General features: G+C 44.0%; 1 protein-coding gene across 4 annotated transcripts in view; it reads right to left on the reverse strand.

Annotated features, from left to right (window-relative positions):
* Positions 1 to 25,040, reverse strand: part of FRMD6 (FERM domain containing 6) — an 802,352-nt gene that overhangs the window by 12,012 nt on the left and 765,300 nt on the right. For all 4 annotated transcript variants that reach the window (XM_069208645.1, XM_069208646.1, XM_069208647.1 and 1 more), the window contains 3 exons: positions 24,540 to 24,875; positions 19,123 to 19,254; positions 10,369 to 10,460 (listed from right to left, as the gene is read on the reverse strand). In XM_069208645.1, the coding sequence (XP_069064746.1) occupies positions 10,369 to 10,460; positions 19,123 to 19,254; positions 24,540 to 24,875 (560 nt within the window). The remainder of the gene's footprint in view (positions 1 to 10,368; positions 10,461 to 19,122; positions 19,255 to 24,539; positions 24,876 to 25,040) is intronic.

Genomic DNA, 25,040 nt, shown 5'->3' on the forward strand with positions numbered 1-25,040 from the left:
TTTGGATGCCTTGATAGAGAGGCCTGCAGATTGCAGAGCCTTCAAAACCTTCTTCAGGTGGACCAGGTGATCCTGCCAGGTGGAGCTAAAGACAGCAATATCATCAAGATAAGCTGTGCTAAAGGACTCCAAGCCAGCAAGGACTTGATTCACCAACCTTTGGAAGGTGGCAGGGGCATTCTTTAAACCAAAGGGCATAACAGTAAACAGATAATGCCCATCAGGTGTGGAGAATGCTGTTTTCTCTTTTGCTCCAGGTGCCATTTTTATTTGCCAGTACCCTGCTGTCAAGTCAAAGGTACTTAAGAATTTGTCAGCACCTAATTTGTCTATGAGCTCATCAGCTCTAGGAATTGGATGAGCATCTGTCTTGGTGACAGAGTTGAGCCCTCTGTAGTCCACACAAAACCTCATCTCTTTCTTTCCATCTTTGGTGTGAGGTTTGGGGACTAAGACCACTGGGCTAGCCCAGGGGCTGTCAGAGCGCTCAATTACTCCCAATTCCAGCATCTTGTGGACTTCCACCTTGATGCTTTCCTTAACATGGTCAGACTGTCTAAAAATTTTGTTTTTGACAGGCATGCTGTCTCCTGTGTCCACATCATGGGTACACAGGTGTGTATGACCAGGGGTTAGGGAGAAGAGTTCAGGAAACTGTTGTAGGACTCTTCTACAATCAGCTTGCTGTTGGCCAGAGAGGGTGTCTGAGTAGATCACTCCATCTACTGAGCCATCTTTTGGGTCTGATGACAGAAGATCAGGGAGAGGTTCACTCTCTGCCTCCTGATCCTCATCTGTTACCATCAACAGATTTACATCAGCCCTGTCATGGAAGAGCTTAAGGCGGTTCACATGGATCACCCTCTTGGGGCTCCTGCTTGTGCCCAGGTCCACCAGGTAGGTGACCTGACTCTTCCTTTCTAGCACTGGGTAAGGGCCACTCCATTTGTCCTGGAGTGCCCTGGGAGCCACAGGCTCCAGAACCCAGACTTTCTGCCCTGGTTGGAACTCAACCATTGCAGCCTTTTGGTCATACCAAAACTTCTGGAGCTGTTGGCTGGCCTCAAGGTTTTTGGTTGCCTTTTCCATGTACTCTGCCATTCTAGAGCGAAGGCCAAGTTCATAGTCCACTATGTCTTGTTTAGGCTCATGAAGAGGTCTCTCCCAGTCTTCTTTAACAAGAGCAAGTGGTCCCCTTACAGGGTGACCAAACAGAAGTTCAAAGGGTGAGAACCCTACTCCCTTCTGTGGCACCTCTCTGTAAGCGAAAAGCAGACATGGCAAGAGGACATCCCATCTCCTTTTGAGCTTTTCTGGGAGCCCCATGATCATGCCTTTTAATGTCTTGATGAATCTCTCAACTAAGCCATTAGTTTGTGGATGGTATGGTGTAGTGAATTTGTAAGTCACTCCACACTCACTCCACATGTGTTTTAGGTATGCTGACATGAAGTTGGTACCTCTGTCAGACACCACCTCCTTAGGGAAACCCACTCTGGTAAAGATACCAATGAGGGCCTTGGCTACTGCAGGGGCAGTAGTCGACCTAAGGGGAATAGCTTCAGGATACCTAGTAGCATGATCCACTACTACTAGGATGTACATATTTCCTGAGGCTGTGGGAGGTTCTAGTGGACCCACTATGTCCACACCCACTCTTTCAAAGGGGACCCCCACCACTGGAAGTGGAATGAGGGGGGCCTTTGGGTGCCCACCTGTCTTGCCACTGGATTGACAGGTGGGGCAGGAGAGGCAAAACTCCTTAACCTTCTGGGACATATTGGGCCAGTAGAAGTGGTTGACTAACCTCTCCCACGTCTTGGTTTGTCCCAAATGCCCAGCAAGGGGAATATCATGGGCTAAGGTCAGAATAAACTCTCTGAACGACTGAGGCACTACCACTCTCCTAGTGGCACCAGGTTTGGGGTCTCTGGCCTCAGTGTACAGGAGTCCATCTTCCCAATAGACCCTATGTGTTCCATTTTTCTTGCCCTTGGACTCTTCAGCAGCTTGCTGCCTAAGGCCTTCAAGAGAGGGACAGGTTTCTTGTCCCTTACACAGCTCCTCCCTTGAGGGTCCCCCTGGGCCTAAGAGCTCAACCTGATAAGGTTCAAGCTCCAAAGGCTCAGTTCCCTCAGAGGGCAGAACTTCTTCCTGAGAAGAGAGGTTCTCTTTTTCTGACTGTGTTGCAGTTGGTTTCCCAACTGACTTTCCTTTTCTCTTGGTAGGCTGGGCCATTTTTCCAGACTCCAGCTCTACTTTTTCACCCTGTGCCTTTCATTGTGCTCTCGTTTTTACACACACCAGTTCAGGGATACCCAGCATGGCTGCATGGGTTTTTAGTTCTACCTCAGCCCATGCTGAGGACTCCAGGTCATTTCCAAGCAGACAGTCTACTGGGATGTTTGAGGAGACCACCACCTGTTTCAGGCCATTGACCCCTCCCCATTCTAAAGTTACCATTGCCATGGGATGTGCTTTAGTCTGATTGTCAGCATTGGTGACTGTATAGGTTTTTCCAGTCAGGTATTGGCCAGGGGAAACCAGTTTCTCTGTCACCATGGTGACACTGGCACCTGTATCCCTCAGGCCCTCTACACTTGTCCCATTAATAAAGAGCTGCTGCCTGTATTTTTGCATGTTAGGCGGCCAGGCAGCTAGTGTGGCTAAATCCACCCCACCCTCAGAGACTAGAGTAGCTTCAGTGTGGACCCTGATTTGCTCTGGGCACACTGTTGATCCCACTTGGAGACTAGCCATTCCAGTGTTACCTGGATTGGAGTTTGGAGTGGAACTTTTCTTGGGACAGGCCTTGTCTCCAGTTTGGTGTCCAGGCTGATTACAGCTACGACACCAGGCCTTTTTGGGATCAAAGTTTTTACCCTTGTACCCAGGATTGTTTTGTGAAGAGGCTCTGGGCCCACCCTCCTGTGCAGGTTTTTGGGGGCCTGTAGAAGACTCTTTACTATTTTTATTTTTGGCTGTCTCACCACCTTTCCCCTGGGGAGGTTTTGTGACCCCTTTCTTTTGGTCACCCCCTGTGGAAGTTTTGGACACCCTAGTCTTGACCCAATGGTCCGCCTTCTTTCCCAATTCTTGGGGAGAAATTGGTCCTAGGTCTACCAGATGCTGATGCAGTTTATCATTGAAACAATTACTTAACAGGTGTTCTTTCACAAATAAATTGTACAGCCCATCATAATTACTTACACCACTGCCTTGAATCCAACCATCTAGTGTTTTTACTGAGTAGTCTACAAAGTCAACCCAGGTCTGGCTCGAGGTTTTTTGAGCCCCCCTGAATCTAATCCTATACTCCTCAGTGGAGAATCCAAAGCCCTCAATCAGGGTACCCTTCATGAGGTCATAAGATTCTGCATCTTTTCCAGAGAGTGTGAGGAGTCTATCCCTACACTTTCCTGTGAACATTTCCCAAAGGAGAGCACCCCAGTGAGATCTGTTCACTTTTCTGGTTACACAAGCCCTCTCAAAAGCTGTGAACCATTTGGTGATGTCATCACCCTCTTCATATTTAGTTACAATCCCTTTGGGGATTTTCAACATGTCAGGAGAATCTCTGACCCTATTTATGTTGCTGCCACCATTGATGGGTCCTAGGCCCATCTCTTGTCTTTCCCTCTCTATGGCTAGGATCTGTCTTTCCAAAGCCAATCTTTTGGCCATCCTGGCTAACTGGATGTCCTCTTCACTGGAGTTATCCTCAGTGATTTCAGAGTTGTTGGTCCCTCCTGTGAGGGAACCTGCATCTCTGACTATTATTTGTGGAGTCAGGGCTTGAGAAGCCCTGCTCTCCCTAAGTAGGACTGGAGGGGGGGAATTTCCCTCCAAGTCACTATCTTCATCCTCTGAGTTGCCATCCTCAGAGGGGTTGGCCTTTTCAAACTCTGCCAAAAGCTCCTGGAGCTGTACTTTGGTAGGTTTGGGGCCCATTGCTATTTTCTTTAGTTTACAGAGTGACCTTAGCTCTCTCATCTGTAGATGGAGGTAAGGTGTGGTGTCGAGTTCCACCACATTCACATCTGTGCTAGACATTTTGCTTCTAAAAGTTGGAATACTTTTTAAGAATCTAAAACTGGTTCTAGAATCTAATTCAAACTTTTACAAACTTTTAAACTCTAAAAGAAATGCTAACAGGGACTAACACAAGGCCCTAGCAGGACTTTAAAGAATTTAGAAAACTTTTCAAATTGCAAAAATCAATTTCTAATGACAATTTTGGAATTTGTCGTGTGATCAGGTATTGGCTGAGTAGTCCAGCAAATGCAAAGTCTTGTACCCCACCGCTGATCCACCAATGTAGGAAGTTGGCTCTGTATGTGCTATTTCAAAGTAAGGAATAGCATGCACAGAGTCCAAGGGTTCCCCTTAGAGGTAAAATAGTGGTAGAAAGAGATAATACTAATGCTCTATTTTGTGGTAGTGTGGTCGAGCAGTAGGCTTATCCAAGGAGTAGCGTTAAGCATTTGTTGTACATACACATAGACAATAAATGAGGTACACACACTCAGAGACAAATCCAGCCAATAGGTTTCGTTATAGAAAAATATCTTTTCTTAGTTTATTTTAAGAACCACAGGTTCAAATTTAACATGTAATATCTTGTTTGAAAGGTATTGCAGGTAAGTACATTAGGAACTTTGAATCATTTCAATTGCATGTATACTTTTCAAGTTATTGACAAATAGCTACTTTAAAAGTGGACACTTAGTGCAATTTTCACAGTTCCTGGGGGAGGTAGGTTTTTGTTAGTTTTACCAGGTAAGTAAGACACTTACAGGGTTAAGTTCTTGGTCCAAGGTAGCCCACCGTTGGGGGTTCAGAGCAACCCCAAAGTTACCACACCAGCAGCTCAGGGCCGGTCAGGTGCAGAGTTCAAAGTGGTGCCCAAAACGCATAGGCTATAATGGAGAGAAGGGGGTGCCCCGGTTCCGGTCTGCTTGCAGGTAAGTACCCGCGTCTTCGGAGGGCAGACCAGGGGGGTTTTGTAGGGCACCGGGGGTGACACAAGCCCACACAGAAATTTCACCCTCAGCGGCGCGGGGGCGGCCGGGTGCAGTGTTAGAACAAGCGTCGGGTTCGCAATGTAAGTCAATGAGAGATCAAGGGATCTCTTCAGCGCTGCAGGCAGGCAAGGGGGGGCTTCCTCGGGGAAACCTCCACTTGGGCAAGGGAGAGGGACTCCTGGGGGTCACTTCTGCAGTGAAAGTCCGGTCCTTCAGGTCCTGGGGGCTGCGGGTGCAGGGTCTTTTCCAGGCGTCGGGACTTAGGTTTCAGAGAGTCGCGGTCAGGGGAAGCCTCGGGATTCCTTCTGCAGGCGGCGCTGTGGGGGCTCAGGGGGGACAGGTTTTGGTACTCACAGTCGTCGAGTAGTCCGGGGGTCCTCCCTGAGGTGTTGGTTCTCCACCAGCCGAGTCGGGGTCGCCGGGGGCAGTGTTGCAAGTCTCACGCTTCTTGCGGGGAGTTGCAGGGTTCTTTAAGGCTGCTTCTTGAAACAAAGTTGCAGTTTTTTGGAGCAGGTCCGCTGTCCTCAGGAGTTTCTTGTCGTCGTCGAAGCAGGGCAGTCCTCAGAGGATTCAGAGGTCGCTGGTCCCTTTGGAAGGCGTCGCTGGAGCAGAGTTCTTTGGAAGGCAGGAGACAGGCCGGTGAGTTTCTGGAGCCAAGGCAGTTGTTGTCTTCTGGTCTTCCTCTGCAGGGGTTTTCAGCTAGGCAGTCCTTGTTGTTGTTGTTGCAGGAATCTAATTTTCTAGGGTTCAGGGTAGCCCTTAAATACTAAATTTAAGGGCGTGTTTAGGTCTGGGGGGTTAGTAGCCAATGGCTACTAGCCCTGAGGGTGGGTACACCCTCTTTGTGCCTCCTCCCAAGGGGAGGGGTCACAATCCTAACCCTATTGGGGGAATCCTCCATCTGCAAGATGGAGGATTTCTAAAAGTTAGAGTCACCTCAGCTCAGGACACCTTAGGGGCTGTCCTGACTGGCCAGTGACTCCTCCTTGTTATTCTCATTATTTTCTCCGGCCTTGCCGCCAAAAGTGGGGGCCGGGGCCGGAGGGGGCGGGCAACTCCACTAGCTGGAGTGTCCTGCGGTGCTGTGACAAAGGGGTGAGCCTTTGAGGCTCACCGCCAGGTGTTACAGCTCCTGCCTGGGGGAGGTGTTAGCATCTCCACCCAGTGCAGGCTTTGTTACTGGCCTCAGAGTGACAAAGGCACTCTCCCCATGGGGCCAGCAACATGTCTCTAGTGTGGCAGGCGGCTGGAACTAGTCAGCCTACACAGATAGTCGGTTAAGTTTCAGGGGGCACCTCTAAGGTGCCCTCTGGGGTGTATTTTGCAATAAAATGTACACTGGCATCAGTGTGCATTTATTGTGCTGAGAAGTTTGATACCAAACTTCCCAGTTTTCAGTGTAGCCATTATGGTGCTGTGGAGTTCGTGTAAAACAGACTCCCAGACCATATACTCTTATGGCTACCCTGCACTTACAATGTCTAAGGTTTTGCTTAGACACTGTAGGGGTACAGTGCTCATGCACTTGTACCCTCACCTATGGTATAGTGCACCCTGCCTTAGGGCTGTAAGGCCTGCTAGAGGGGTGTCTTACCTATACTGCATAGGCAGTGAGAGGCTGGCATGGCACCCTGAGGGGAGTGCCATGTCGACTTACTCGTTTTGTCCTCACTAGCACACACAAGCTGGCAAGCAGTGTGTCTGTGCTGAGTGAGAGGTCTCCAGGGTGGCATAAGACATGCTGCAGCCCTTAGAGACCTTCCTTGGCATCAGGGCCCTTGGTACTAGAAGTACCAGTTACAAGGGACTTATCTGGATGCCAGGGTCTGCCAATTGTGGATACAAAAGTACAGGTTAGGGAAAGAACACTGGTGCTGGGGCCTGGTTAGCGGGCCTCAGCACACTTTCAATTGTAAACATAGCATCAGCAAAGGCAAAAAGTCAGGGGGCAACCATGCCAAGGAGGCATTTCCTTACAATCTGGCATTAGTTGACTGGCTTAAAGTTTTCTGTGGCACAATCCGATAATAATGTCAGACTGTGACTCTAATAACTGGGATTGTGCAATCGTGGCCCTAGAGCCACTGAGCGGAGTGGATAGATCAGATACGCAGATCGCAAGTTTCACAATTACATATTGGATTTTTTCTACTTTTCTGCAAACACTGCAGCACAACTAAGCCCATAGAGAAAGAGCAGCGTGCCCACCCTGGGAAGATCTTAGCAGTACAGAAAGAGATGCTTTTTGTGCCCTGAGTAGGAAAATCCTTGAGATTATTTAAAATTACGACATAAATCAAAAATGTATGTAAAACAAGTAAATAGAGATGGTAATATTAGTAAGGGATGGAGCGTTGTACCATCTGTAATTTATATAGTTGTTAAGGTATTATTGCAAGTGATGGGTGTAATGTTAGTGGCGGATTAGGCAACAAAGGAGTAGAGAAAACATACAAACATCTTAGCGGTATAATTTCTAGTTATATAGTGAAGGTATGTGCTGATGGGAGACATACAGTTTGCAAAACAAATCCAGCATATGAATGGGAAGATAACAGCTTCAACAGTGTGCTCTAGTGCAAGTAGTTTCTCTAGTTTGAAAAGATAAGGCCCTGATTTATGCCAACGTGGCGCAGCGTGGTGCTGTGCCACAAACAGCAGCTCCACGCTGTGCCACTTATGAAACACAAGGATGCGCCGTATTTACAGGAAGACGGCGCACCCCTGTGATTCCCCCTGCGCCTGCGCTGAATTGACCTGCCTGCGCCATCGCAGGCATCCTTGCACCATAGTGCAAGGGTGTCTGCGTTGTAGGGATGGATTGTGTATGTGCAGGAAGGTGTCCCTTACTGCACATAAACAATCTATAATAGTGATTTGGCACTTCTATGTTTGCTGCAAAATGCAGCACACATAAAAGTACCAAAGCATCATTTTGGAATGATTGTTTATGTGCAGGAAGGAAAACCTTCTGCACGTAAACAATCATCCATGGCATTTTGCTTCTTCTATGTGTGCTGCAATATGCAGCACACATAGAAAAAGCAAAAAACTAAGCAAAAAACGAGGAAGAATAAAAGCACTCCTCCTCGTTTTGCCATGTTAACGCCACCCCAGCGGTGGCGTTAGTTTTTGGCGCTGCCACAGTTTTATGATTTCTCGTAAATCTGGGGCACAGTCAAAAGCAATGGGTGTTGTGGTAGAACGCTCACAGCAACACCCAGTGCATGCCCGTCTGATGCAGAAAACTGCGTTGGAGGGGCCCATATTTACAAGTAGGCATAACTCCACAAAAAGTGGTGCTACATCACCCTGTAAATATAGAGCAGTGGTTTGCGCCACTGGAGCGTCACAAAATGGCTCTTAAATCTGCCCTTAAGTTCAGAAGAAAAAAAAATATTTGTAATGTGCAAATGTACTTTTATAAGCATTTACATGTGTATAAATAAGCATCTGTTTGGATTAGTCATGTGTAAAAGTTTACACATAGAAGCGCTCCTGAAAATGTTTAAGAATGTCCAATATCTACTAGCTAGAACAGCAGCAATCCAGTTTGTTCAGATAAATTAACCCTATTGCTAGCACCATCCAACCCTCTACTGAGGTTTCCACTATTGAGAGTATACCTCTATTATATCCCCTTCTAAATCCTTCACAATGACCATTATGAACTCATGGCCTTCTGGTTATCTTTCTTTAGCCAGTATCAACCCTAACAACCAGGATTCTTGAACCTGTAACTTGATGGAAAGTCACACAGGTTACTTCGTCTTCTGAGCCATATTGTTCTAGCTCAAACAGAACATCATTATTCACATTTGCATACCTGGCCATTCACTTAGCTCTGCCTTATTTCTTTCAACCTGAATGTTATGACCACTTCCTTTCTTGAATTTTTTCAGGACGGGCCAGCTCTTGCAATCCTTATTTACTGGTTACCAATCCATCCAGTGCCAAAATGCATCAAAATAAAGTACCTGGAAACACACTATTGCAGGCCACAAACGCTACTCAGCAATGCATTACTTTGGACCATTCATCCGCTTCATCTGTTCACTCAGTTTGTTAATCCGCCAGGATTCCCTCATTTCCTTCCGTCGCCTGTCTAAGACGTGGCTGTGGCCATCCCGTCATACTCTATGGTGGGCACCTATGCTGTATTTCATTCCATTATCTGTGCCCTCCGCATAGTCTGTGTTTGAGGAGTGAAAATGTTGATCCTTTTCCTTTCCTCTTCCCTGATGAAGCTTGCTTTTGAACTCTGAAGCCAGTGTCAGGCGCCGTTGTCAAAGCCCATGTCAGAGGGAGGCTCGGTATTAATCTTGCTACCGGTCCTCCTCCCAAGTTCCTGTGGGTCTGTGAAGCTCTGTCAATTCCTGCCTGCTCTGCTGCTAAGAGCACCATGCCAAAGACTGGAAATACCATTCAGTGGAAATAAATATTTAACACGTTTGTGGAACCTGTGATCAGTCTAGTAGAATATTTTGCCTTCACAATTAGTCTATCACGGTAGAAATTACAACTTTATACATTCCACCACCCGTAGGCTTTATACCTCTTCAGAAGGCAGCTACAATCAATACAGACTCTTGCCTAATGAAGCCACACAACGTTGCTGAGGGTTGTGGGTTGAGATACAGAGTATTGTTTAGCTCTGTCTGGTTATTCTTGGTGCTGCATGAACTCAAAGGGTGGTATTGAAGGAGTGTGCAGCCACACCTGGCGCTGACCTCTGGAGATGCGCTGTTTTCAGAAATAACTTTTGGTTTTAAAACTAACTGCCTTTTCCGTGTCCAGAGGTTTTCAGACAACAATAAAAATGCCAAGAAAACGCTGGTGATTAATGTTCCTGCTGGAGAGAGACTGAAGTTTTGTCTAGTGGCAGTTTTGACAGCATGATCTTGACAATATTTATTTTGACTTACAAAAGGCCAGTGGACTAGACACTTCTCCTGGCACAGGACTGGTTTGAGCCCCCTGGGCCCTTCCACAGAAGAGTCTCCGTCATTCGCCATAGTCATTAGATTAGTCGCCAAAGTTTTGCCTCTACAATTACCTTCCATTGCAGTTTACACCTTTGTCTTTACAGAAGTGCTGCAACCCAGACGATCCTCATCGGAACCACTAATGGTGGTCAACGAGGCCATGACTGACTAGCAGGGTTAACCGCAATTCTTTTCTCACTACCCCTCTGAACAGAGAGTCAAAAAGACTTGAGGAATTTGACGAGAACATCGCCCTCCGATCAGTCGATTTAACTTGGAACCTGGTCAACTTAAGCCATACACAAATGCAACAATTAATAGTGCAGTTTACTTCATCTCTGAACAAGCCTTTAAATTACCTGTGGTAGTGAATCCGTGCTTTGGCCACGAAGCTTCACAACAGTTTCTGAGGAACTGGAAGTGGATGAACCCATGTCTTTCACTATTAACCCTGAAAGGGAGAAAAGGTTTACATTGCTTTAAAACGCTACAGTGAAAAGGGAACAGTGAACTAACCAAAAGAAAATAGTATGGAATTTGGGGATCTCAAACAGAGCAGGTACCACAAAACAGCTACTCTGATTAAATAAGTTCAATACATAATTTGAGAACAAGCTCAGAGCAATTTCCATAAATCCCATTATTTCATGACAATTTACATTCTGGCTCAGACGCTCTGAACATTTCTATTGAGTCCTAGGTTTAAAGTTTTGAGGGCTTGTTTCCTGAGCTCTCTGACACTCAATTAAAAAATCACTCTGGATATTTCATGTACTGCTTGTAAAACATAGTGAGTGTGCATTCAAGATTTCAGGAATTGAAAACTTCTTGACAGAAGTAAAACTAAGCTACAGTGGTCGTTGCTATAGTTTACTATGTATGTGTATTTGAATAGGGTGGGTGGTATATAAGTTTGAATGCTGCGTATGCTTTCTTTAGGAAGTGAAGATGACAGCCTGTGATATCACAGAATGTTGTGCTTGTCTGAATTAATGTATATGTCTGAGACAGACAGAATCGGGAGGGAGAGAAGCAATTAGCTATTCCATCATGTCTCCTATAGAGTCTTCTTCGCTGCGAAACACAGGATAGTTCTTGCTTTGAAGCACTAGGGCCCCAGTCATAACCACTATTTGAGGGGTCTTAAACTCCTGAATCCATGACGCGAATGATACAGCCAACTTATATATTAGTGTGTGGCATGATAGGATAGTGAGGTTGAGGGAGTTCTGGTGAAACATCAGGATTCTGTCAAGCTGCACTGACTGAGGGGCCAGCAGGGAGGATGAATGAATAAAGGTGAACCAATCAATCAATCAAAAACTTTCTTAAGTGCACTACTCACCCGTTAGGGTCTCAAGGCGCTGTGGGGGGGATAGAGGGGACAGGGAGGGGGGTTGCCGGTTACTGCTCAAAAAGCAATATCTTGAGGTGCTTTCTGAAGGGTAGGAGGTCCTGGGTCTGGCGTAGGTTGGTGGGGAGGGAGTTCCAGGTCTTGCCGGCAAGGTGGGAGAAGAATCTGCCGCCAGAGGTGGTGCGATGGATGCAGGGACTGTAGCGAGGATGAGGTCAGCGGAGCGGAGCTGTCGAGTTGGTATGTGGAAGTTTACTCGTTCATTGAGGTAGGCCGGTCCAGTGTCGTGGAGGGCTTTGTGAGCGTGGACGAGGACTTTGAAGATGATCCTTTTGCTGATGGGCAGCCCAGTGTGGGGTCTGAGGTGGGTGGATATGTGTTCGTGGTGAGGGAGGTTGAGGATGAGACGTGCGGCTGTGTTTTGAATTCACTGAAGTTTTCTTTGAAGCTTGGCTGTGGTCCCTGTATAGAGGGCGTTGCTGTAGTCCAGTCTGCTGCTGATGAGGGCGTGGGTGACCGTTCTTCTTGTTTCTAAACAAATCCATTTGAAAGTCTTGTGTAGCATGCGAAGGGTGTTGAAGCAGGAGGACGATATGGTGTTGATTTGCTGGGCCATGGAGAGAGATGAGTCTAGAACGATGCCAAGGTTGCGTGCATGGGCGGTGGGTGTTGGGGGTGGTCTGAGGGTGGTGGGCCACCAGGTGTCGTTCCATGCTGTCTTGTTGGGGCCGAAGATGATGATTTCTATTTTGTTTGAGTTAAGTTTGAGGTGGCTTGCTGTCATCCGTTTGGCGATGTCGAGGAGTCCGGCGTGCAGGTTTATCTTGGCGGTGGCTGTGTTCCTGGTGAGGGAGATGATGAGCTGGGTGTCGTCTGCATAAGAGATGATGGTGATTCTGGGGGGGCAGAGGATGTTGGCGAGAGGGGCCATGTAGATGTTGAAGAGGGTGGAGCTGAGGGAGGATCCTTGGGGGACCCTGCAGATGATCTTGGTGGCTGGAGACCGGAAGGGAGGGAGGCGAACTCTTTGGGTTCTTTCGGTGAGGAAGGAGGTGAGCCAGTCCAGGGCATTGTGTCGAATTCCGGCGTCAAAAAGGGGTGCGTGGAGGGTCTGGTGGCATACAGTGTTGAATGCTGCAGAGATTTCTAGGAGGATGAGAACGTTAATTCATTGTTCGCAAGGACATCTGATGGGTTTAGTACCTCAGATAGTTTTAGGCTGAGCCCCTCGCAGTGTCACCTTAAATCCTGCACCGGGTAAATATTATCTTCCCGTACAGTAGCGATTCTGTCAAAAATATTTGCCATCAGAAGAACGACTGACATTTTGTCCTCCGGGATGCTTATGGAAAGTGCATTTCAATAAATTAAATGTACTTTGGAGCTAACTTTATTGATGGCTACCCAAGGATTAACCTGTCTTAAATCCAAATTGGATCATTAGAATACTGTAATTTTGCTGAGAGGATGTTTCAAACCCTCACCAGGTTTATGTACCATGTTAAAAAGTAATGTATGCCTTGTCTCAAGCCAACCAACTGTTACGATCCATATGTATGCTAGCTCTTACGTAACCATGGTAAACCCACTACTATCTGTAAATGATATTATACTGCAAAGCAGTACATTATGTTAGAGGCATGTAACCTGGCATTTGTGCAGGGCTGAAAGAATAAGCATCCTCTGAAATTAAGCCTAGCTTATAAATTGAGAAGAATCTGAAGACAATAATACAGTTTTTACCTAGTCCCCGTAAGTATCTGAGTACTTAGAAATGTTACCCAAAGAATTAAAGACACCAGAAGAACAGCTTTTTAAAAATCAAACGAGTTGGAGGATAACAGAGAAATAAATTGTACCTAATGTAAAAGTTGGAAATAAATAAAATGCTGTACACAACAACTACAAGTTCGGCCAGTCTTTATTCATGGTCTATTGTTGGACAGTCATTTGTTGTAAAGACTCTGGGCATGCATTGGAGCCCTGCTCACCCAGGGAGGCACAGTGAATTACATGATTTACATCTGTGGGACACATCTCTTGGTAATCAGTTTGCACTGGAGCGCTGCAATACTCTGCCTTGACCTGTGGTCACTAGTTAGAAACCCTTTGCCCCCCTTGACTCCCACCCAACCTCCCCACGCCGCAACTGTTTTGATCATACAGCAGTGTTCTCATCTGGGTACTGCACAGTAAATGGAGGGTGGTGCTACAGTAGGGAGGTTACCTGCAGCAGTATGGTAACCAAAAGACATGTAAGATAAGGGGCTAATCTTATTCATAGACATTGTGGGTCATTTCCTGATGTCCCTTCCACTCTCCAGTTACTTGGGGGATTACCAGACTAAATGGACGGGTTGGAGTGATCATAATCCCTTAGTGTTAGTCTTAAAATATCAGTGTCAGTGCCCCGTCTCCTCGGTCTCTACTCTGCAACACCTGATTCCTAAGGATCAAGGCAGACTCTGATTAGGCAGCTGTGCCCTGAGTGAGAATGCTGCCTCAACCCTGACCTCCCCGCTATGGATGTTCTAACTGCTTTTTTTGCATTTTCTGCAGGGGTGACACTCGCCCTTACTGAGGCTTCCACACCCTGGTGGTTTAACAAGGCATGTTCTACAGCTCACCATGCCTTAAAGGTATCCCTCAAACGCTGTCTGAGAAACCAGAGGAGATGCAGGGCCTAAGAACCCACTACACGGTGTTGAAGTAGAGAAAATAATCCCTTAATGATGGCACCTGGGAGCAGCTAGCCTCTGCTAGTCATTCTAACAATTGTGCAGCATTCTGGAGATTATTAAATCACCCTTTCCTAGCTGATAATACTATGTCCAATTTGTCCACTGAAACAGATAAGATAAATGGTACAATCATTTCTCTCAAATGTATTCCATTGAGACAGTTCTGAGCTAGCTACCCCAAACACTGGTATGAAGGATGTTAGGGTCCCTTATATTGGTACAAAAGATATTAGTGCCCTTTGCCTTTCATTCTGTATTTCAGAAGTTACTTGTGCTATCAGACGTTTAGCCTGTAATAGGGCTCCTGGCCCAGATGCCGTCCAAGCCAACCTCTTCAAGAGTGACACAGTTATCTGAGCGCCTTTGTTGACTAATATCTTAAACACTGCTGTGTCAATTGCCCCCCCAGGTCTTGGTCTCAATCCATCATCGTGCCAGTATTCAGGATGGGTGATCGGGAAAGGGGGGGAACCAAAATGTCATGGGCCCATACCGCTTATTGACACTACTGTCACGGTTCTGCAGCAGTGGTCCTTAACAGGCTGTCTGGTTGGGAGGCTATAAGGGGCACATTTTTGGGGAGTTTTATGGACCTCTTTTTGGCCCTTGATTGGATGAATCGTTTAAAGTTATGGTCCTTGCTGTTGTCCTTAAGTGTGGAGCAAACCCTGGTCTTACTTTCTGGCAGACATCTATATGGACATGTCCGCCTCAGTCAGATTCAGGGAGGATAGTGCTTGAACCAAATGATTCCGTTATCAACAAAGGAGTCAGACAGGGATGCATTTGGCCCCCCATTCTATTCACCATTAATACTGAAAGTAAAAGGTGCCCCCCCCCCTCCCATGGACAGGTACCTGAGCACTACAAGTTTTTTTATATCCAGACAATGCCTTAGGACGGCACTAGTACTTTAACGATTCCTCAACTCTTATGTTGAGTTTATGGAGGGCCTGAATCTCTCTGTGAACACCTCCAAATCCTTTGTGATGGCTGCGGGTGCCACACCAGTCAAAACAAAAAGCCATTTTTGCCTCAATGATAAGAGCACCTAAGTTTGCTCTGTTACCTACTTGGCCATTTTGTTTGATGACAATTTTTCCTGGGGCCCCGCCTTCCTCTCGAAAAGGCTCACACTAGTAGACTATGTCGTTCAGTCCTTGACTTAAGTTTAACAGTGGGTAGGAAACCTATAAAAGCTTTGATCCACATTTACAAAGCTAAGTGTGTTCCTGCAACCTGTTATGGTAGTGACATCTGGCGGTAAAGGACTGTGGCCCTGTTCAGCTAGAGGAACACAAGATTGTTAGGCAACTGCTGCGGGTACCTTAAACCTCCTTCACATTTGCTGTGCATGAGGAACTTGGTGTCAGATACATCTCGGTCACCTTTAAACCCAGTCCCCCTACTATGTTGGCTCTAAATATAGTGCAAGTGTCAGTCAAGTCTTAATATGCCGATAGTCAGGGACTGTCTTTCCTTGGGCAACTCTAAAGCTATTCCCTAGTTGAGTTATATCAAGTCTGAAATAACAGCCCGGGTTGCCCCAGCATATTTATACATCCCGAAGACATTGTCAAGGCTGATTCATAATGGGTCAAAAATAATTTTCTACAACGCCTCTGTTGCCAGGGAAGGGGTAAAAATGAGAAAACCAGCTGTTCGGGCATAATGTTTGGCAAAAACTGTTAACTCCATCAAACAGTCCCTGACCGGGGTTAATAATGTTTACCACCGCCAGCTTTCAGCATGAATTATTTTCTCCCACTAATCAGCTTTCCCAAAGGCTGGACTGCCAATGGCATCTTAGGCCCATGTGAGTGTGATATTATCTCAGCTCAGACCATCACCCCTGTTGTAATGTTTTGTTCTCCATACACTTTCCCTAGGAAAAAGTTTTTGGTACCTGTTTTAAAAGCGGCTGATTTCAAGCAAATAAGGCCTGCAATGTTTTTCCCTTTTTTATGCTGGGGGAGTTTCGTACCTGTGTATACATGGGTCATTTTTTAAGCAGTATTGTCAAGATGCGAGGGGCCTGGCCATAACCTTGGAAAATTGTGGACCTCTTGACCTCATGTGTCTCCAGGACCTAATCATTGAATGGATATGTGGAATCTGATAATGCTTTCCTATATTATGTACCATGCACTGCGCATTAAGTTTCAAAACTGTAACACATACGGATTAATATGATTTTAAGTATTTGTTTTAACCAGATAAACAATGTATCTATCTATTGAAAAACAATTCTAGACACCTAATTAAATGTAGGGATGAAAAATAAGCAGTTTGCAAACGTAACATTCCAATCGTGACTCAAAGGATCTGGACTGGTGAGATTTAGGTGCACTTCTGGATGCAGAAATTCTGCTGGTATGGTGCAATAACTGCATTTTGAAGCTGAAGGTTACTAGGGCAAGGGGTTCTTGTATGTCTGGATGGGACGCTAAGCAAATATATATTTGTGATTAATTATATTCCTATTGTATACAGGTTCCATCCCTTTCAAATCTTGTTCTTACTCTTTGGAGTAGCTGTCGTTTTTATTTCTTTTTAAAAAAAAACATTATATTTTGTTTACCTAAAAAAACAAAGGGCAACAACCAGCATATACCTTTTGCTATTGTAGTTACAGAACAATATTTAATCAAAATATTCAATCTAAAACTTCAATAACTTAATGATCCAAGTGAAGTGAACACATAAACAAACAGCATGCTCTTAGCTGAGAAACAATATCTCAAAGGATAAATAGTTAAAGTTATGTAACACTTGGCAACCATGGGAATGTCAAAAACCTTTGAGACACACCCGAACTGTGCCAAATTCGTTCAGTTAATATATTTTTTTTAAATTATGATCTGTCGTGATCAAACATCTGTGAAAACATGTCTTTTTTTAAAAGCATACAAACGTAATCCTGTTGAAAAAGTATAACAGCATTACAAGCATATATTTGCAGTGGATTCAGTCACGAGGAACTATTTGCTGATGACTTGATGTGAGACTTTGGTGACTGTAATATTGCCTGCGTGAGTGATGCTCAACCCATGGCTAACCCACCTGGGGCCAACTATAATGTGCCATTAATGGTAATGTGTATACTGTGCAATATTAAAGTTCGTGTCTCTAGGCTCCTTAGGTAGAGATTAGGCCGGGAGAACGGGGAAATTGCTCACACCTTGCTACACCACAATAATTTATTTCCATGGTGTATTAGAAACACATTTTTGCTCTCTCTCAATGGATGAAGCCGCAGGGGAGGAGCTTTGAAATGCCAGATGTCCCGGCTAATCTCAGCAAACGCTCCTCAAAGTATAACGACAGAAAATGTAACAGTTTGACTTTTTCCTGCACTATTTATTGATTGTTCAAATGGCAAAAGCAATTCATTGGTCGCTTGCATCCACCCTCTCCCCCGCACCACCACCTACACACACACATACAGCACCCACGAGACATCACACCAGCTAGTTATTTAATAGAATGACACTAGAAAAAGCTATCACCTTTCTTTTTCTGAACTAAGGTTTGAGGTGGGGGTAATAAGGAACTGAAGAATGACAATGTTAGATTGATTGGAAAGAGCTACAGAGCTTCATCATGTGACCTCCTGCTGTGGGTACACCAACCCAAAATGCAACTACTTGTAATACAAGTACAAGGGAGGATACAGAAATAATGCCATAACTTTAGGGAAATCAGTGTTGGTCCGTCATAAAGTCCATGATAGGCTTCTTACAAAAGTAATGAAAATATTGAGAAAAGTTCCTCTGTACCTGAACAGAAAATACAAATTAAAAAATTTAGAAGGGAACTGGAATCCGCATAACAGTCAAGTTGAAAGTAAACAGAGAAGACCAACAGCTACGAAACACATGTCCCTCTAAAATGTAAAATATACAAGGAATATATTTCATATGAGATCCTTGCATATATCGCCACGACTCTCCTATATCGAACAGGTTTTTGAATAAGGGATTTTGATTAAAGTGAGTTCTGGTGAAGTAGGTTTTCATTGGAGGAGGAATACAGAAGTTAAAAAATCTTGAAAGCCTTTACTGAAAATAGCTAATCCACTTCTTCAAAAAATAATGACCTCCTTTCCTGATCCTGCCCTTTTCTTGTCGCAACCTTTTTCCAAACTGCTTTACTTAATCCACTTTACTAGATACACTTGTGCCTTATTCAGTTTAAACAATTTTTTTTTTTTTAAATGATTCTATGCAAAGGCCAGATGTTTAAATTGGAACGTTTGAGAAATTCAAAAAAATATAAAGGCAGCATCTTAAATAAAATTTCAAAAAACAAAATCCATAAACGTGTGGAGACCATAAGAAACTGCACTTAAAAATGATACCAGTACTTCAATCCTTATAAGCTGCATAATTTGGAGAAAATGTCATATACATGCCCTCCAGAAAACATCATTTATTACATTTCCTTGTGACCACTTTTATAGCAAAACATCGAAAGTAGAACTCCAGATGAATTTATTATAAAAATTTGCATAGCTCCTTCTATAACGAACTCGCTGAGATGATCTTTTTTTAAGTCTTTTAAAGCTTTAAAATCCAGTCTTCAAAGTGCTTTAGTACCAGTTCTGTACTAGCCATGACAGGAAGTGATCATCCTGCCGCCTCCTGTCATACATGATAAATTAACAGGGAAAATATCAACTAGAAGCAGCACCATGGCAATTCTTGGAACTCTCACTGCAAGCCTACGAGCGTCACCAAAGCACTGTCAAAGTGATTTTTAAATCTCACTGTGGCTTTAAAAAAAGTGACAACCAGCACCGGTGTGGCGAGCTGAGCATATTTGTTTTTGGGGAGGTGGGTTAATTATTAAAATAGCTGAATTACCCCTACACTGACTACATTAAAAGTACAATCCGATATATTCTGTGTTGAGCAAGAAGGGTCTGGCAGCCATTATCTTACACTGCAAAGACTGATCATGATGGGGGTAAGGCTTTTTTTTTTAGATGGGCAGAGATTTTATTCACAACAGCTTACCAGAGTGTCCGTTCAGCTGCCGCGATATGAGCATATCCTCTGTGATGTAGATACACAGGTCTGGGCTGACATCTAAGGCCTCATCCGGTATTGAATCAAGGTCTGTGGGGTCGTCCACCAGCATTTCTATTTCTGAGGCAGAAGGGAAACAAAGTCCAGTCAACTATTTAGCACATACAACGCAACTCTAGAAATTATTTTCAAAATGGCACAAACAGAGGTAACATCTGCCACTTTAACTACAACTATCTTATTTGTTTGAACAAAAGATTGTTTTATTATGTTTCGTAGATGTCCCGCTGGATGTGAAATACAGGATGTGAGTCTATAGTAACTTTGTATAACAACCTTTGAATCCTAAATCTGCTCATTATGTACCACAATTGCTTAAAGTAAACCCACTGAAAAACTGGACAATCTCATACTGGTGTGTTTGCATAGATGCAATCCGAAGTCAATGCGCTCAGCTCATGTATACTAAATGGGTGGTTCAATAGCATCCGATACTAACTTGACTATGCCATGGCAGACTCAAGTAGATGTTCAGCATATACATTTAAATGTTTGAATATAGTAGAATCAACAAATGCCTGGAAAAATAACTGTGTCGTTCACAAAGGAATTTGTGCATCTACGTGTAGCATGCATAATGAAATGCAAGCATTTACAAGGGCAGAGATTTACTCAAAATGTAAGTTTTTGCCTCTGTGGGTAAGTTTATAACTTCTGACTCTTACCAAGGGAGGTCTGTGAATAAGGCTCAAAGATTGTTGTCTAGTGCGACCTAAGGTCATTGACATAGGGTAGCATTCCAATGACAGATTTTTCGTTAGTAGGTCATTCCACACATGATTACATGAAGGACCTTCTGAATTCAGGCCTGATGCAGTTACCACATGGCCTCACACTGCATTCTAGTTAAGGAAATGTTCTTGGCTGTCAATACATATAAAGAGACATCCTTGTCAGCAGCCTAATTATCGGCCAATTCCTTCCTACCCGACCCTGTCAAAAGTACTGCAAAAGTTTGTAAATCAACAGGCTTTCCCAGTACCTCGAAATCAATAATCTGCTCCATTTTAGCCAGTCCGGCTTTAGACCTAACTTCAGTATGGAAACGGCGTTAATTGAAGTTGTAGGATATATCTGAGGCACCCTGGATTCTGGGGGGAAGGCAGTGCTGATTATGTTAGACCCGAGAGTGGCCTCTGATACGGTCCGCCAATCCACCCTTCTAATATGTCTCCAATCCATCGGGATAGGTGGATAAGCCTTGGACTGGCTAGCCCACTTTTTGGTGGACAAAAAACAGGAAATATGAGTTCCTCCTTTTTCTTCAGGTGACAGTGGGGGTGCCTCAGGGCCTGGCTTTGAGTTCCACACTCTTTAATGTGTATCTTACCCCACTAGCCAAACTGGTGGAAGCCTTGGGGGCAAAAGTGATCTCATATGCTGACGACAATCAGGTGCTGTGCTCCTGTGGGAGAGAAGAATAGATTGAGGGAGAATCCATCCAAATCTGGCTAACAGCCGTATTTTACAAGTTGACCACACATCAACTAAAAAGTACTGCAGATAAAACCGAAGTACTATTCAAAGGTCATAATTCCCTGGGAACATGGCAGACCGTTTGGCCGGAAGACACCTCCCCCAGGCCCTCAGGGAGGGAATAGTTGAGAACCTGGGTGTCAAAGTTAACAACTGTCTTTCCTTCCAATGACAAATTAAGTCTGCCGTAGGCATATGTTTTGGGCTACAGAGTATGCTAAAAAAAGTTCCTGCATTTCCCCTCATTTTGAAGGAAGTCATGCACTTACAACCTCAAGGCTGGACTATGGAAATGCCCTATTTGTGGGATTTCCTGACTACCTGTTTAACAGATATCAGATGGTTCAGACCACAGCAGCCTGTATTCTTCTGAGAAACCATGTGTCCCCGCATCTACGCACCCTTCACTGGCTCCCAATAATGAAGAGAATCCTGTTTAAAACAGTAGTTATGGTCCATAAGGCACTTCATCATACAAGTGCAGGCTACCTTAGGAAAAGAAACAGCTTTTACACCCCCTCTAGAAATCTGCAGTCAGCTAACATCTTTCCGGCGAGGAGCCCTAGGATTCACTGCACTAGAGCTGGGGGACGTGCTTCTTCCCACCTAGGGCCATCTGCATGGAATAAACTCCCCCTTGAGATACGCTCAGTCGATGAATGCTGCTGTTGAAAAAAAAGCTGAAAACCTGGCTTTTTAAACAATAGATGGTCCGATTGTATTCTGTAAGGTGCTGATGAGCGCAGCGCCATGACACTCCTTGGAGGAGCCATGCTCTTTAAAAGTCGCATTTCATTCATTCTATACCACTTAGTGAAGACTGTCTGTATAAAACAACTGTCGCAGTTGCAGTACAGGAAGACACAAGCATAACCCAATCAAATTATTACACTATCAGTCTTCTCACCAAGAACACTACACATCTATAGAGTGGCACAGCCACATCGTATATACAGACAAACCCATTCAAATTAAAGATCCTTCTAAGCACCACAGTTTAGTACATCCTGTGAGACTCCCTCATCTTTCAATAGGATAGAATTCAGCTTCAAAGTTGTAGAAAGTTTAAAGACCACTAATAGTTTTATACCGTTTTTGCAATTCAGACATAAAAGCTAAAGGAGGCCTTAAGTGATCAATGATTCAGTTTATATTTTCAGTATAATTTAGAGTTTTGAATTAAAAAACGACAAGGTTTGAATCACGGCAACAACTGCAACTTTCCTTCAAACATTTACATTTGTGACGTTCTTGTGCACTTTATTGGTATCCCTGAAAGAAAACAGGCAACTGCCTTTTCTTTGTACCAATAATCACCTTGATTTAGGTAAATCATGACCTGAATATGAAATCGGAATGCATTTCATACGCCTCCTAAATCTGGTCGGCCTAGAAATCCGTGCCACTCTGCACAAAGTCTCTGGAGAAGCTGCGATTCTTACCTTCACAACACTACTCCTTCCCTGCCGTCCCCGGGTTTGTGTCATTTTAACAGCAAATCCGTTTAAATAGATGTGAACTTCAATCCTGTGGTCCTAAAGGAAAATTGACTTCCAGAAAATCGCGAAAGGGATAATCTCTTAATTCCAGCCCCTCCTGCACGGGTTTTTTTCCTTTACACAGCTGCTAATTTCCAGTGGATGTCGGGCATTTTCTTAAGAAAATGTTCCAAATTATTATTTTTTAAATGGCAGGCACTACAATTGGTGGCTTAAAATTGCTACTACGTTATTATGGCATTTGCTTTTGCCTTCCAGTCATAAGTGCAGCCTTAAAACACAGGGTTATGTTTTCGTGCACTTATGTGAACTCATGATGAGCACCCAAAAAACACAATAGGATATTTTTGCAGGGACAGAAGCAATATCTTTAAGCATAATAACAGTGTTTTTATATACTTCTTCAGATTGTGCTTCTGTTTCTAAGCACTGGAAATTATAATTGTTGCTATTACCGATTCAAAGGTGCTCAAATTACCAATCTCTGGTGGATTGAAGGCTTAGTTTACTTTTCTGGAATTTAAACTCCTAACCTGCACATCACCATCAGGACAGTACTGAGCACTGACATCACTGAACCATCTAATGTGCTCGCAAATTATGCAATTATCATACTTTCCATAGTATTAGCCAACTTAATCCAAATGAAAGAGAAATAATAAGTAGCAATGGCCACAGTATTCTTGCTCACTACCCTGTGCCTTGCACATTGGTGGTTTTAAAGAAAGATATATATATTTTTATGATAACCTATTCTTAGGGATTGGAGGAAGGGAGTATTATCTTACCCCTTCCAACAGTAAGCTTATTACTCATAAATGAATCTCAACTTCTTTGTTGTAACACCGGTACTGGTGCAGGGGGGTAGCGCTCTTTTCATTGGATTTAGAGGATTATCAAATACAATAAATTGGTGAGTAATTATTCTGTCATCTCTACCTTGCACTATATTGGAAATTTGAACAGGAACAATTTTGCAAAATGGGCTAACATTTGATACAAAGCTAGCAATTTTCGCATGCCAGCATTATGGATCTCTAAGAGGTGGACATACAGGAAGAACTTTTTTGGCTGAAATTATTTGATCAGTTTAGCTACTTGTACAAAAGCCCATACTTCCCAGACCCAGATCTGTAGGTCATGCAGGAGGAATTCAAGGGAATCCATCAATCAAAGAAAGAGGCTGATCCGAATAATGAAAAATCTATTACAACTGCTTCTATAGAGAATGATATGTGTTAAGAAGTAGAAGGGGTTTTTAGACAAGTGTCACACTAGCTATTTGGTTGTGAGAGCCATTTAGATCTCCTTCCAGGTAAACCAAGCATTTGCAATGCAATAGGTCTTACGTTTGCTCGAGTTATAGCTATTGGTGTTGTAAATTCCTAACTGGACTTTTCTTGCCACATAAATCGAAAATGTAAAATAAAACAGTTGACATAAGAAAGTCAATTCAAAGGGCCTAGGCCACCGTATGTGTGAAGGAGAGACACAAAAGGAAAAAGAATTTCACTCGCAGTCAAACATATCTGCAAAAGTGCAATTATCCATTTAACAGGGTCGGTCCACAAGGCTGTAACAAAACCGCCCCAAGGCAGGACAATGTAAAGCATTTACCAATGTCATCAAAGGATTTTTGAAAGGCAAGCCCACAAACGATTGAGTGATGGGCGTGAGGTGGGCATGGTTAAAAGCCTACATAGATACCCACATGTCAGAAAAGCAGCGCTCGCGCGCAACTATGCTCGGCCTACAAACTGTATCCCTGACAATAATGCTTGGTGAGCTTTTAAAGGGAGGCCAACAACCAAGCCATTTAATTCCCCTTTTGCTCACAATGCCACATTGCAGCTGCACAATCCTCAACATTTGGAACCTTTGTAGTTTTCAATGGGTGTGCTTAAACCTCGTATAACAGGAGCACAATAGGAGAGTACATTTCTGTTTGGTGATTGGCAGAACAACGATGGATGAAATATGGAACAGCTTAAGACACTCACTACAAAGTTCTGAGCCAGTAGTTAAATATTTGTCGATGAACCACTATTAAAAGAATATTTTGTAAGGAGTTATATCCTGGTCATGCATGAGCGTTCCTACATAATCTTCATAGAGTTAGCTTCGGTTCTAACTTAAGTACCTATTTAAGCAGTTTATTTTAATAGACATTAATGGAGATTCAATCTACATTGGAATATTAAATAAATTAGTGTTGTGTGCATGATTCTATTATTCCTTTTACATCGGTGATTTCCCACCATGTTCAGCTCAAGAGATATCAGGTGAACAGTTTTGTAAGCTGGTAGAGAATGCAGCAAAGATATGATGCTGAACTTAGGGGTAGCGTTCAGGGCTTTCACATGAGATTACCATCATCCTGCGAATCATCCTCCAGCCTGTCTTTCCCTCCACTCTCCACCCCTGAGGTGTGGGAGCTGCCATGGCTGGTCATGGAGCTGCATGTTTTAAGCTTGCGGTGAGCTGTCGTCCCGGAGAAGCTGTCCTCAGGCCCAAGGTCTCTCTGCTTGCTATCTGCTTCGATCCCTGAAGTGTGGGAGCTGCTGTGGCTCGCCGTGGAGTGGCGAGAGAGACGTTTGTGAGGGAGGCTGCCTGCACTACTTCCACTCGCTCGAGATCGCTTTTCCAACTGGTCCATATCCAGGTCTAGAGTGTCGCTGATGTATGACTCTCGGTACTGCTTCTTCTCTACAAATTCAAAATAATTAAGTGAATTAGATACATTACACTCACTAAAGAATATGATTTCAAATCAAACAAATTTTTATTTTAAATTAAACGTACAGCCAACAGGAAAGGGCTCCATTTGAGACTTTTGTTATATGACTTCAGTGATAATACATAATGTCTCTT

Source organism: Pleurodeles waltl, chromosome 9, assembly GCF_031143425.1.
Source record: "Pleurodeles waltl isolate 20211129_DDA chromosome 9, aPleWal1.hap1.20221129, whole genome shotgun sequence".
In the NCBI taxonomy this organism is placed as follows: Eukaryota; Metazoa; Chordata; class Amphibia; order Caudata; family Salamandridae; genus Pleurodeles; species Pleurodeles waltl.